The sequence below is a fragment of the Neodiprion lecontei genome, chromosome 4 (assembly GCF_021901455.1).
Source record: "Neodiprion lecontei isolate iyNeoLeco1 chromosome 4, iyNeoLeco1.1, whole genome shotgun sequence".
NCBI lineage: Eukaryota > Metazoa > Arthropoda > Insecta > Hymenoptera > Diprionidae > Neodiprion > Neodiprion lecontei.
The window spans coordinates 41,584,339-41,599,184 of NC_060263.1; the positions used below are offsets into that span (position 1 = coordinate 41,584,339).

The window sequence follows — 14,846 nt, forward strand, 5'->3', positions numbered from 1 at the left end:
AAGAAGGGGCACCATAGTTTACAGTGTGCACGTTCAAGGTAAAAGGGTATGCCGTTTTTGTGGTTAAGAAAAAAAAGGAAAAAAAAAACAGAAAAAGAAAAAAGAACCGCCGGGACCAGCTCAACAAAGAGTTTCTAATAGATGGTGCAGCGGAACATCACGGACGACGCCTTATAAGGTGCAGATACAACCATCGGGCTGCTTCTTCGCCGCAGCCGTTCAGCGTCCTCCGCCCAATCTACCGCATCGGTGCACGCTGATGTTTGTGCGCGAAAAGAAGAGAGACGTACTTAGTATTCTCTGGGTGAATGTGTGCATTGCTGTATAAATATAACACTTCGTGCTTCTGCCATACCTCACATTATTTTCGGTTATAGACGTGAAATTTGAAGTATTGATTATGTGTCCGTACCTTGATTTAACATATTATACGACAATGGCAATGACAATGACACGAAACCTCTCAGAAATGGGCATCAACTTTGTGGCAGTAGGAATATACGTTCGACAAGTTGAATTTTCAGCATCAATTTTGCTCGTCAAGAATGAACAATTTACCGGAAAGTAAATATTCACTTTTGAACGAATGTAAATAATTCGGCAGATGATATCCAATTTGCTTACCGATTGCAAGAGATCTTTGATGACAACGGTCTTCGCCCTGTTCCTGCGAGCGCCGTTTCCCGTGATTTCTTTCAATGGAGCGATTTTTGGCTGATGCAAGGATAATGTCTTGACCAGTCGATACTCTTCTCCGGTGTGTCTACGTTTGTTTTTATTAAATGTTCCGCACAACATGGTCTCTCGATGACGCAGACCGAAGCGATCGATTTACTGTACACAGAAAATTTCTTTCTATTCTTGGTAGATGTAGCCCGACAGTAAGCTTATCGTATGTATAATAATGGCGGCGGTATTTTTCAAGCGTGCAGTCTCCGCTCTTTTTCCTCCCTTTATCCCATTTGACCCTGGCGCCGGGCAGAGATTCCTTTGTGAGCTGTCTTTATCCTTTTCTTCTTTCCCACTGACGCTTCGTTGTCTTCTTTTATTCTGTTCGCCGCCTTGCGAGATTGCTTCGTGAATATCTTAACTTTTCTCACCCACCTCGGCAACTTGGTTCTTCAAACGCCAGGTTCATCCTCTCAGATTATTTGAATAGGACGTTCGACGTTTTACATTAATTAATGGTTAAAATTCAATCAGCTGTTCCCTACTCCAATCGTTATTATCATTCGTGAGATTGAGCAATAGGAATTTATTCAACGCCACGGCAGTGCATGTATTGGTATTGTAAGTATATCAACGATTGACGAATGAAAAGATGAAAGTTTGATTAAAGGATTGAATAATAAAGAGTCTCTCATAATCCGTCAAATACTTGAACGGTCTCAATGGTGTCTGTAGGGGATGGAAGTTGAGACAGAAGCATGAAACAGGCGACAGGACTGAATGTGTAAGGAAAAATAAAAGTGTAGTGGTATAAGGGGCTGATCAACTTTTTAAGCTAGAAGATATCATCGACGGATCCATCGGATGTCAAAATACTTTTTGTTCCTGCCTTAGTAAATCGACTTATCAACGTGTCCCACGTAGTCCTTAACGAACGTATCCGCTACGATCATGTAACGATGGATGCCGAAGTCTTTGTCCTCATCAAATCACAACAGGTATCGTTCTTCCAATGTTACTTTAACGTTTTGTTTATCAACGTCCACTTTTCGCAGGCTAATCCGCCAGAATAGACGAAAGTCAAATCTCACCGAAGCATTACGTGGTCACTGCACAACGGCATGCTGATGTGAAAAAAAAAAAAACACAAACCAAACACTCCATAGATTCCACACTGACCACTGTTTATCAAATTGACTCGCAATTAGGATTCTTCGGTTATTAGTTTAACTCGACTTCCAGCTCTTGCAGATACTGCCAGATAGTGCTAATTAATAAAATCTCAGCCTTAACTCAGTGAGAGCCGGGAGTCGACTGAGGGCATAAGAGCATCGATATAGAGAGGTTCCCCAGCCCCACCACCGTAGTTGATTTCAACAGCACCCGGCAGCCTGCGAACGACCTGGTCGCGTGGCGCCGACGAAAGATAGACTTGCAGCTCGCAGTGTTTCTCAAGGTGTTACTTTGTACTTCTCGCTATTGCATGATGAATATGACACGTATGAACTTAGCGGGGCACACTTTTCCGTTATCCTAATACGATCGGCGTTGGATTTTCAAGTAAATTAAGAAATACGGGCACAAATTCAAAGTCGTAATAACGCTATACTTTCGACGATAGCCAGTACTTCCGGTAATGGGTTATGACACCTCGTCTCCTACTCCGTGATGTGATGGGTTCGTAATTCAAATCATAAGCACACCATCAAGTACCTTGTTTGCAGATAAAACTTCTAAGAATAGTTCCAATGCTATGATCATAGAATTTCTTCAAGGACTTCTTTCCTTCTTCATGGTACTGCGACCATAAGAATATTCCCATGTATGTGTATTAAGTAGCAGAAACGAAGTTTGAACCGATGCTTGCAGCGATGTAATTGGGTTCATTCAACTTTCTTGGGGAATTTCACATTTGCATTCCGTCCGTGTGTATGATCCATATGTTCAACACACAGGCGCTTGCGGCTTAGCTCTTACAATAAACAAGAATTCGTGACTTAAAAGGCTCTGAAATTGGGTCACGTCCTCACCACCGCAAAACAAGGACTTCTGTGGTTTGCGGGATGGCTAAGAAGGCATTGGTAAACAACATTTCCACCGTCTGTCACGTATCATCGGTATAATTAGATCACTTTACCACTTTATACGTCATGTCGGGTCGACATACTGCGGATGATTTCCTGAGTAAAGAATTTTTTTCTTCACTAAGTTCACTACTCTCGGGTGAGGGAAAAATAGTTCACTCCAAGAGTTGTCACAAATACCAAGAACCTTCGCAAACAGAATTGTATAAGAATGATTGTCGTAAATGTGGACCTCGTGTGATAAGGTTTTGGTGCCAAATTTGAACAGTGAATCCATAAGAATTGCCGTAATTACATCTGCTTCGATTTTGCAGACGCCACTTGTTTGTTCAGGTTTCTATCTGAGTGACTCTATTCGGCTAATGAGGTAATCACGTGCCAAACAGATTACTTGATAGCTTATTGGAATTCCGAATTCTAAACAGTCGTCCAGTTTTGCATGTAATGTTAAAAAAATAGAATAGTTGAAGGTTGATCACCGCAGGATCAGTACCGACTGATGAGGGGTTAATTTGCATCAGAATCATTGGAGGTGGACAGAATGGGTTACACGGTTAGATATGGTCAAACGAAACTACTATAGGGGCGCGACCCTACAGCCACGATAAAACAAATGTTACAATTTAAAGTGAGTCATGTGCCGTGAATATATCGTGTCGAAGTCCAAGTCGATGATTCAACCCATGAAGTACGTAATATCTACGATTACAGGAGTCAGGTGAGGGGAATCAACCCTTTTGACTCACGATTTATTGAGAATTGGTAGAGGCCATGTGCCATCATGTTCCAGTTACAAATACGGTGCAGTTATTCGAATGCACTGGTTTGACTGCGTAGACTATAGTTTTTATATTACCGAACTCCTCAGACTTATCTCCAGATAAGCGGACGTAGTTGCCAGAGGAGGAGTTTGATAAATACATGGGTATACACTTGCGTGTAAATATATGTAATGGAAACCTTTGCCCTACAAGGCTGCATTGTTAGTTTCCGGTATTGTTCGTTTTTTTTTATTTTTTTTTTTTTGTGCATTTACTAATCATGGACCCTGTAAACATTCGGTCCACCAACTAGTCGACTCACCTCTGAGAATGCTTTATATCATTCTATAATTGGGGGCTTGATAAATACTATAATCGAATGAAGCTCGTAATAAAAAGAGAATGAGAGTGAAAACGAAGAGGGAGGATAATCGGTTTATATTGTTAATCAGCTGGTGTACGTTGCAGTGGTCGGAAATATACTTTATCGACGTTTTTCGAAGATTTGAGTTGAGAATCTCTGAGTGAACGTACCAAACAGGTAAGCCGTATAAATGCACCAATGTACAGTTGTATGCGTTATACAGTCTATGTATGAGACGTAAACGCGGCAGATGTTTCCTTCGCACCAACTGTTGCTGCTACCCGAGCAGCATCCTGATTTACGAAAGATGAGAGAAGGAAGAAAAAAAAAACTTTCTTGGTCTCGCTCTCAGCCTCGCTCTTCTCTTCCTTTTAATTTTTTTTCCACAAAAATGATTCTCGCTATGAAGCGGTGGTATATTAAAGAATTGATTTAGTTTTGCATCAACCTGCGTGCAAGCTGACGTTATGACCGGTTTGGTGTGAATGCACCGAATAAACTAAAAGCCAAATTAATACACTGATCCCCCTGAGAAAAATAAGTAAATTTCATTGGTAATCGATGAAATTTCTGACCAGTTATAAACTTCCTTATTGCGACCTTATTACGATATTGTAATTTTTAAGTAAGTTTGTAAGTAACAATGTATGTAAACTAATTTCTGCCCTAATGCTGAATTACTTATGTCATGTAGCGTGACTCGCCTGAGAATCATTTATTGCGACTCGCGGTAAAAGAAACAAATCACACTTTCGCCAACGGATTACAGACAATAACAGTCTTCCAAACCGCGTGGTTAATTGTAGAATAGCGTGACGTTCAGCTTCAGCTCCTTGAATACATGTACAATTCAGCAATACGTAATACGTTCAGCTAAATTCACCTCAACTTTGAACGACGGGATGTTTGACGTATAATACGATCGGCCTGCGGTTGAAGGATGAATAAATTGGCTCATCAGTTCGCACCTGCCAACTCGATCGTCCTGGTACACGTATCCGAGGTAGTTATAGAATACGCGTTGGGCTGTCCACCTCAATCGAACTATCTTTCATTCCTCACCACCTCAGACGTGTTTTCTCTTTTCCAAATCTTGCATTGTTGTTTTAGAAAACGGTCCACGAATTTTTTCTTGAAGTTTTCCAGCCTACACCTACTTTAAAAATGCTGGTCACGGGTCAGCAGCGTGGTAGACAGAAGAAAGTATGAAATCTACATCTGTGCCAAGACACCTCAGAATCAGTGATCAATCGTAAATGGTCCTCGTGCGCACAAAGTAAACCTGCACCACCTGCCCTCGTTCTTCTCGTACCATGAAGCGCTCGTAGGAGGCAGAGACCCCCGTCTTTCTAGCAGGCCTGTAACGCAGCAGCCTCTCTTTTGAGTGCCGTTCAAATCAGTGCTCACCCCTCCCCCTCGCACCCCGCGGATCCTTTCGTGAACCTCATCACCGGGACGGCGACCACCTGCCCCAAAGGAACACGTGCGGCCGGCAAGGAGCATTGGAGGAGCAGCTGCAGCAGGCCGATTTCGATCTTCTCTACAGTTCCGTATACCAGAAATAATTTTCAGATTTCTTAAGCGGCAAAAAAAAAAACTCTGAATCCGCTGCTCAACTTTTGGCTGTTGATAATGCACTGTACATAGTATGCGAGAATCGGTAATTATTCTTTCAGGTGGCGCAAACCCGATAGATGGATACCTTTCATCTGACGACCGTATAACTGCTTAATTCTGCCGTAAGGTACTTTGCATCCGGAGATATGTATAAAGATACGCGCATGATCAAGACACAACAATTAATGTACCTACATACGTATGAGGTGAATCGCCGCTCCGTTTCGCAAGGACTACAGCCTCCTCGGAGATGCGTTTTATTTTAAGTTGAGGTAGGTTCAGACTCGTGGAGGGTGAAACCTTCCCTCGAATTCTAAGGGGCGCAACAGATGGTGAGCGTAGCGCGTGTCCTTTTCAAGAAGGACTCTCGCCTTTTGGGAACGATTTGCCTGCTCCCGGAGGGATGAGCCCTAACAGCCAGCATCACGTTTGTGTGATCAAAGATTAGAAAATCAGCAAATTCAGCAATGAATTGAGGGCATTTTGTCTAGCTGAAAGTTTTCCGTTACGACGTAAGTTCAGCTCGTTCTCCGTTTGCAGGACGGAAGTGCAGAATGCGTGTGTTGTGCAGCAGGATACAGACTTCTTGTCGCATCAATGTTTTCTAGATCCAATCAAATCGATTCAGCACTTCAACTTCACTGAGATAGAAGGTAGGGAAAGAGTTATTTCGAGTGCCTGTTCCAATCGGTTTGTACAGTGATCGGAATTGAATCGGATGAATTATGCGCATCGAGTAGGTATAAGAAAGAAACGGAACGCAACTCGACGGTGGATATAATAAGGACTCTGAATAAAAAAACACGCGGAAGCGAGTATCGTTTTACAAGGGTGACAAGCGACGTGATGAGGGTGCCGGAGGGACGAGGGCGGTGAGACAGCCGTTGCCAAGACGCAGCTGTCCTCTGGCGCGTGTGCAGCAGAGACCCGTGCGCCGAATAGGACTGACCGATCCGAATCCCCTTCCAATTTCTTTCGAGATTTTTCTAAAATTCTCTTCAATATAAATTTGAAAGCGGAGAAACAACTTTTACGGGTGATTTCTGCAAGCCATGTGATACAAGTACTTGAATTTGTATCTCCGTTTTTGTTTTTTTTTTTGTCAGTCATGAATTTTCAAAACATTCCCGGATTCAACTTTTTGGGTACATATAACTCAAAAACAAAGAGAGATATTGAGAAGTTTTTTATGGGTTTTTTCGTCTTGAATCAAAACGTACGAATAAATGTACAAGGAAAGTATGTCTGCTCAAAGTCAACACCGTTTTTCAATTTTACACAAAAAACAATTGCTACGCAAAAAAAAAAATCCATGATTCAAGACGAACAAACACATGTCTTGACTTTTCTCAGTATTTATATTCGTTTTGACGTTATACATTCAAAAAAAAAGTTGAATGGGAAATTTTTTTCAAGTTTATAACTGAAGAACAAATTAAGATAAAGAATTCGGAAAAATTATCAAAGCTCCGTTCAATAAGCTGAAATAAATCTAAAAATTAAAGTAAATTCAAAATTCGATACGATAATCTTGTTTGATTTCACAAAAAAAAAAAAAAAAAATCCCTAACTGGCTTCTTTCTATATAGCAATTACGAACCAGCGTTAAAAAGAAAATAATGATTGTCTATAAGGAATAGCTCAAAACTAATAAGACAAAAATTTGTTCAACAGATCGGAGTACACCAAACATAGAAGAAAATATCGTCTAAATATTTCGAAGTATTTTCAATGCTTTATTAAAAAACTCGAGAGATGTTCCGATGAAGGCAAATTGAAAACTGAAAATTTTTCGTTGATAGTTAATGAGAATTGTACATGATATCGATGGCCCCTACTAAAATTCACACTAATTATAGATAACCTAACTCTGGCGTGGCGATTATAATCCAAGTAACTCTACGAACCCCAATTCTAAATCAATTAATTCCAGTGATAATTGAAGATTGAAGATAATTGTTACATCATCGGGGTTCGTAGAGTTACTTGGATTACAATTATCACGCCATTGCATTGCAAAGTTAGGTCTTTTATAATCAACCTTTCTGAAGTTGAGTGAATTTTATTAGGAGCCATCGACATGCAGTATGACCCACGTCATCCTTGCAGGGATAGCAGTTGAAGTTTGAATCACCCTGCATCATACGAGTGCTCTACCCCAAGGGTTTCATATTTCCGAGTGGACATACGACAAGCTAATTAGCTCTACTGAAGTACTGAAAGGTTTCGACACATGAAGCTAATTAACTCGATAGAATTTGATATTACATGGTATGCATGTGGTGTGACCTATTTTAATTGTTCAAGACAATTATTTGTTTATACTATTATTCATCGCCAATGACGGACGATTCTACGAATCTACTACAAACAGGTTTATATTAATATTTCTATATTCTGTGCGGATCTGAAATCAAAAACTTTTGTTCAACAGAGCAACACGCAAAAAAAGTATTGAACTGTTGTGCCAGCAGTATTTTGCAGTTGAATCTGCAGCAATCGCGGTGAAATCGGATTACTGAGTTGAAAATTCCAGTCAAAAGTTACTGTAAAATCTACTAAAAAATATTGCTGCCACAACAGTTATTCCAATTATCGATGTAAAATGTAACATTCATTATGTTCCGTTTAGACTTTTTGTAACAAGATCTCCTAATCAAAATTAAATTTCTACTACCTGCCAGCGATTACCGTAAGTGAAAAGGAAAGGAAATGGTCGAAAAAAAACGAAAACTATTATAGTAGCTTATCAAGTGGGCACAATTAGGATGCTAACAACGGAGCGTTGGTCTTCGAAGGCGGATATAGTAGACGCAGCATACTAATTCGGGCCGGAAATCCTCAGGAGTTTATTACGCTTATCAAAAGTGTGCGGGAGTACACGAATTAAACATTAACCATATTATGTATAACTTGCCGCAGAAAGGATGATTTTTAATTACGGACCATCCAGAAACCTTTCTACCGCAGATATACACATAGACCAACTTTGTTCTAAACGGTCTTCAAAATGTAGGTTAAGGTTGCTATCGATGGACTACCCAAGCAAAATTGTTAATAAAAGTGATATTTTTAGTCAAAGATGAAAAACTAATAGTGAATGTTCTCATAGAAACGTATTCTATAAAACATTAACGTGTGAAAAACATTATCCTTCTATTCGGCAAAACCGATTCTACATTTTTTTACATTCTGTCCGTTCATGGCTGTTCCGTGAATGAACGATTTGGTCACCTGCGTTTACACTGGTACAAGTAACAAATTGGTGGGGAGTACCTAAGTACATTTTTTGACTAAAAAATTATATACTCGTATAGAATTGTACTTATGTTGATATGCAAGGTAATCTGATCACTAAAACTATTACAGACAACTCAAATACTTTGTGTTTTCAATTTCCCGTGTCGGTGAAAAACAAAATAATCTGTTTGATGTTATGCCAACAAGAAGCAAATGATAATCTTTATGGACGTGCCTAATCGTCTATCTGTAACCATCGCAGCCAAAAAATTAATGAAATATTTTTATTTTACACATCTACGAACAATAAATTATATTATCTCATATCCACACTGATGAAAACCTAGATAAATGTTTTTTTGCAACACCTTGTTGGAAACTTTGTTTTCCGAAGCTTGTGGTGCGTGTGTGAAGTGCCCCATTTCCGAACAGTGCAGATATACTTCTCATATTTGTCTGTTCGTTTCGTTTCAACCATTATAGATCAAATACGTCACATGAAAATTTCAAAATTTTACGAAAATGAAAAAGAGCTCTTCATCCTCAACCAAATAAAAATAAGTTAAATGTTTTTCTCAATGTAATTGTGCGTAAACTACGAATGAATCTCTATAAAATGATTGTTTTGGCAACTTTCAAGATAATAAATGATCAAATAAACAAAATTTACCAAAAAAATTAGTGGCGCATTCATCGCACTCTTTCGTGGGAAGTGGGAAGGCACAAAAAATGTCTGATATATTAAAGAATGAGTCCTGGCTATGAAGACCATGCTGGATGATTTCAGGAAAATCGACGGTATAGAGGTCCAAGCATATTTTCTTGTTCAAAACAAATGAGATCAAATGGGGCAAATCCGTACATTGCTCGATTTCAGTACGCCTATGATACCCATATGACTGTTTTTAACATGGCCGCTCATTCCCCACGAGTAAGTTTATTCTAAATTGAACGCAGCGTTATTCGCGAATTTAAAATATTATCTCTGTCCATGGATTCCGACCTTGCTTCACATAATTCTGTGACCCAAATATTACTTTTTTCTACCTGGATGATTGTCTACATGGAAATAAACCGAATCCTTAATTTTTTCGTATTAATTTAATCGAATGACGAGTATCTGTTCCGAGGAGAAAGCACTAGATGCTCACCCAGTAACTGCAATCCCAAAGCTTGAAGGGTAACCGATAGCTGCATAAGGTAAGGCAGAAACCTGTAGAAAGCTCCGGTGAGTTCGGAGCTGTACCAACAGCTAAACAGAGCAAAAGCTTGGCGACCATTTTCCAACCATTTACCGCAAGAAGCGTATATTTTCACAGCCTTTTCCACACACTGGTTAAAAGCTCGTGAGCGCGTTACAGGCAATTTGTTTATTCATCTCAGCTTGGCTGCACGTTGCGGGTAAACGTTCGTGAGCATGAATTGGAGCCGGCAGTCTGTGAATTCTAGAAATAACTTCACGATTCACTAACGAAGGGAAAATACGAACGCGGTTCTCGAAGCGGGGTCAACGGTACGACGATTACGACGTAAGATGAAGACGACGACGACGAGGATTGCTGTGTACAGCAATAGCACGAGTTTCCCATCTCCGACTAAAGCGCTATCGATCCATACTACGCTATACGCCTTGACCGACCTCCGATGCAAGTGCAAGTGCAGGCGTTGCCCGTACTTCCGCCTTTCGGCTTCCAACTGGCGTACAAAAATAGCAAATATAATCACAGATTCCTTATCGGATGGCTGGAAACAATCCAGACTATATGTTCGTTTCAAGATTTCATTTATATCCCAGAACGGCCACTACGCATAGACTTGTGAACTTGAGTGAATAAATTTAGAAATTATATTTTTATCCTTTATTTGTTAGCACGAATTTATTTCTTCACTAATCTCGTCCTTTTTCCTTCCAACTTTCAATCACAGCGATTCGCTCGTGCGATTCAAAATCTCTCGTCAGTGGCAATAAGTTCGTTCATTGGGGGAATCATATTTTTTATTGATAATCAAAATTCGTTTATCAATATCTCTCAAGGCGCAGGGCACAATCATACATTTCGATAATAATTATTATTCGAAAGGTATTTTAGAGAAAGCATCGTATATCTCCAACAATTTCCGAATTTTTTCCAATTGATCCGGACCGCCCACGGAAGAAAATCGAAAGTGCAACACCCCCCTTAAGGTGTGTAAGGATATCGTTTCAGTGCCGTTGAATGTACAAGGCCTGGAGTTTTTGAAAACATAAAATCCGAAAGTCTTATTCAGGCAATCAACGCATCATTCATCGTACGGTGTTAATCCTTGGGGGAAATGCGGGCGGGAATCGGAAATGCCGAGTCATGAGCTACGCGCCAGAGGTCAAAGTCTGTTGTTAGCGTTATAGAACATTTAGCTATAGAGAGTGTCGTTATATCGCTATACGATAACAGACGTAGTTGGGCTGTTTATTTTGTATAAATCTATTCAAATTGTCCATAGAAATTTTCATTTCTATGCGATTCAAATACAAGATTCAGAGTAAATTCAATGAGAAACGTCAATTCCGATTTGATCGTATCGTCAAGCCTTTCGATAAATGTTTCAAGTACTGCAGACCTCACGGGTATGGCTGTCATGTCACGTGCGGGTGTTGACGCCAACGTCATTTAATTGCTTCATGAAGAGGCCAAATTACAGATAGTAAAATATTTAGCCCCCTATTCAGTTGACACCAATTGAACAGCGTTTCACAATGCAGTACTGGAAAATTGTAAGCATCTGCCTGCTACTGGACATTCGTCTTCAAGTCTGCCGCTCTAATATACGCCCTGTTTGTCCAATATAGAATACACTACGTCATTTTCAATAGCGTCCACTATAGTCAATAAGCAGATAATCATTATACAGTCTTTACTACCCTCATCTGCAGTGGACTCTACCCGTAGAAGACTCATTGTTAGTCAACTTTCAAATTTATTCAAGAACGTTCGGAACAGAGCAACGACTGAATATTGGAAAAACTAGTGCATACACAGTTCGAAAAAAAATGTTCCAGCACGTCTGCTGAAACTTTTGGGTGGATTTAAACATTTTTTAGTGTGTACTTAAGTGAAAAAAAAATAAAAATCACAAATTAAACGTTCATGTGACAATTGAAACGTTGAAATTACAAAAATTTCTGCCATACTCATTAACAAAGATGTAACAGATGATACAAATATGAAGTTGACCTGCTGGGACATTATATTTAGTTAAATTTTTCCAACAGTGTCTAAAACTGTAATTACAAAGAACAAATAAAACTCACCACAGTGAGACTGTCCAATTCGCCAAGCCATTCGTTGAGCAGTTGTTCCGGATCTGTTTCGTTGTCACTGTCCTCGCCGCCTTCCTCTTCGTATCGTTCCATTTTTTCTTTTTTATATTCTATGTATCGTCACCCTGTTCTTTTATCTTATTTCGAAACACCGGGAACAATCACTGCAGCTGTGTCACTCGTTTCAGCTACCGTATTTCTGTAACAATAATTTTAAATCATACAAGACCTTGTTAATTAATGCAAACACGTTATGGTTTGAGTGAGTGAAAACGGTTTTCGGATCATGCCAATCAAATAGAAGGTGATTAAAAATTTATCAACGTAGTATAACTTCCGTTGTATACTCACACCACGATTTGCACCCAGCTACAAGAAATAACGCTGTGAACATATTCATCTATCGCCAGCATAATATGTCAGTTATGTATACTATATTATACATATATATATATGTGTGATAGTATTGTGGAGAGTTGTCAGTTTATAAATCTTACGTGTCAAGTTTGGTGGCCTTCTTGTCGATGCAAAAATGAGGTATTTATATATTGACAAAAATAATTATGTTGAACATGGATCGAAGACCTGCAGAGTGCAGAAATGTATTCATAGTAACCACAAAGATATTGTCTCATTGAGTCATTATTATTATCCTACTTTTTTTTTTCGATACAATCTGAAATACCTCATCCTCGGTTTCATCGATAGAAGTGTTTACGAAGGCTTTGTGGTAGAGGAGCGGAGCAGCGATATCGTGGCTTAGTGTCATACATATGTGTATCTAAATACCACGGCAATGAACTTGTATAAATACACACGGTGACAGGATCGTTGAAGCAAATAATTGCCGGTTGGCGCCAAGCATAGTCGGTCGGTGAATCGTGCGAAGCTACCCCTGCAAACACGTCCGCGACGTTGGATTATTCAAGTCGTACTTTACACACGTCCAGAGCAACGACGACTGCGGGCTCGCTGAAGCCGTTGGCCTGCCAGTCGCCGTTTAACCGCCAACTGCACTCTTCGGAAACTGCAATCTAGCGTCAGTGTCAATTTCCTTTGTCCATCACTATGCCGAGCCGCTCGATATCGGGATATTAACTATTATTGTATACACGGTGGGATCAGCAATTAAAGGTGGCAGGAAGCAGGAAATACGCTTATGCATTCAAGTATGCGTGAATACCGTGATCGGTAGAGTGAATATCGGTTCGCATCGCTACAATATGACACGGCCTTATAGGCCCATACAGCACATTAAATAGCATAGGGTCGTAGCACCACGCCCCGGCACCGCGTTAGCTGTGCCTGCGGCAATGTACGCTGCAAGTGTGAATAGAAGAGTGAAAAAGAGAGGAGAGGAAGAACGGTACATCAAGCGTTTTATTGTCAATGAAAAGACAAAGGCATATCACCCACACTGCACGCCTATTTGACACGGTGGTAATAGTTGCCCTAATGGCGTAATGCTTAATGGGCCACGACTCCGGCGATGCAAGGTGCGCCAGGTTTGAAGGAAAACTACCCTTTTTTCGCTATCAACCGTATTGAAAAGAAACGAATATTAATCGATCTAATAACAACATAATCTTGACTTTTATCGGTGCTTCAAGCTCTTTAGGAAACAATCCCTTTACCCGTTTAATTGCCGAACAGTTTGTGTTGCAGGACTTTAGGAAAATGAAAAAACCGAGCGTTCGATATAGCATACTTTTTTACTACAATATCTAGATAAATATGTTAACCATATTCTACTGCTATTAACATTGTTTATTTTTGACTCATTTCAAATTGTTTCCATGCCAGCATAAACATTGTCGCAGGTATAATGGGAACCCGAGTTCTATCATCCCGTGTGTATATTTTCAACGACGAAGAAAGCAATCCTATGCTCTAAGAAAGAATCTGCAGAAAAATTGAGACCGCTTTTTTTCCAATACAGCGCTACGATCTAACTATGAAAAAGATTGTACGGATTATCAAAAGAAAAACTCCCTGCAGAAATTTGACTGCGACACGTACGCAGTTGACCATTCGCCGATACGTAAGACCGTGACTAATTTCACGGACTGTGTGTGTCATGCTTTTTTTAAAACTCCCTGTCTTCTTTTTGTACTTTTTGTGTCACTTATTATACCGTATAACTTGTTTTTTGTATTACAAGTCGTTTTTCCTTCGCTCGAGTCATTTGTCCTCGTCTCTACGCTGATGTCACAAATTTACATGGTCTCTGAAAAACCGGTGAAACAATTCAAGGCTAGCCTAACGACAGCTGGTCGTGGAATTACAGGAGTGTTAACCACTGAATTTTACCGCAATTTTGGTCAGTTGTTCGCGAAAAATATTTTTATTCCAACACACACTTGGAAAGTTGGATTTTCGAAGCCTGTGGATCGTGCCTAGAGTGCATTATTTCTGAACAGTGCGGTAAGACAACGCTAGCGCATGCGCTTGGCTGAAATTCACAATTTTACACACTAGGGCCTTCTCGACGCGTGAGCACTTTTCGATTACTCAATTCCATGCACGGAATTGACGCACCCGCCAGTGACGTCATTGGACTAATTGTAAGTTCAATCTGAATTTTGCGCGTATAGATTAAGTTTCATGAAGCCGGACCTATGCTGCTAGACCTCTTGACTGCCCTGATCTACTTCTTTTAAATGGTTACATTACATTCGTTTGCTTAGAGTATCTTACTCGAGTGATTACAGCGCTCGCCTTGGCTTATGCTGCGTTCGCATTAGTAGTCGTGCTATTGCTGTCGCATAAAATTCGTAACACAATATAATATTTTCAGTAGATCTGAGGAATCG

At 40.0% G+C, this 14,846-nt stretch overlaps 1 protein-coding gene across 1 annotated transcript in view; it reads right to left on the bottom strand.

Moving 5' to 3' along the window:
• LOC107217834 (amyloid beta A4 precursor protein-binding family B member 1-interacting protein) overlaps positions 1-14,846 on the bottom strand; it is a 79,774-nt gene that overhangs the window by 39,052 nt on the left and 25,876 nt on the right. Inside the window, exon 2 of the mRNA XM_015655548.2 lies at positions 12,025-12,232. Coding sequence (XP_015511034.1) covers positions 12,025-12,126 — 102 coding nt within the window. The 5' untranslated portion in view covers positions 12,127-12,232. The remainder of the gene's footprint in view (positions 1-12,024; positions 12,233-14,846) is intronic.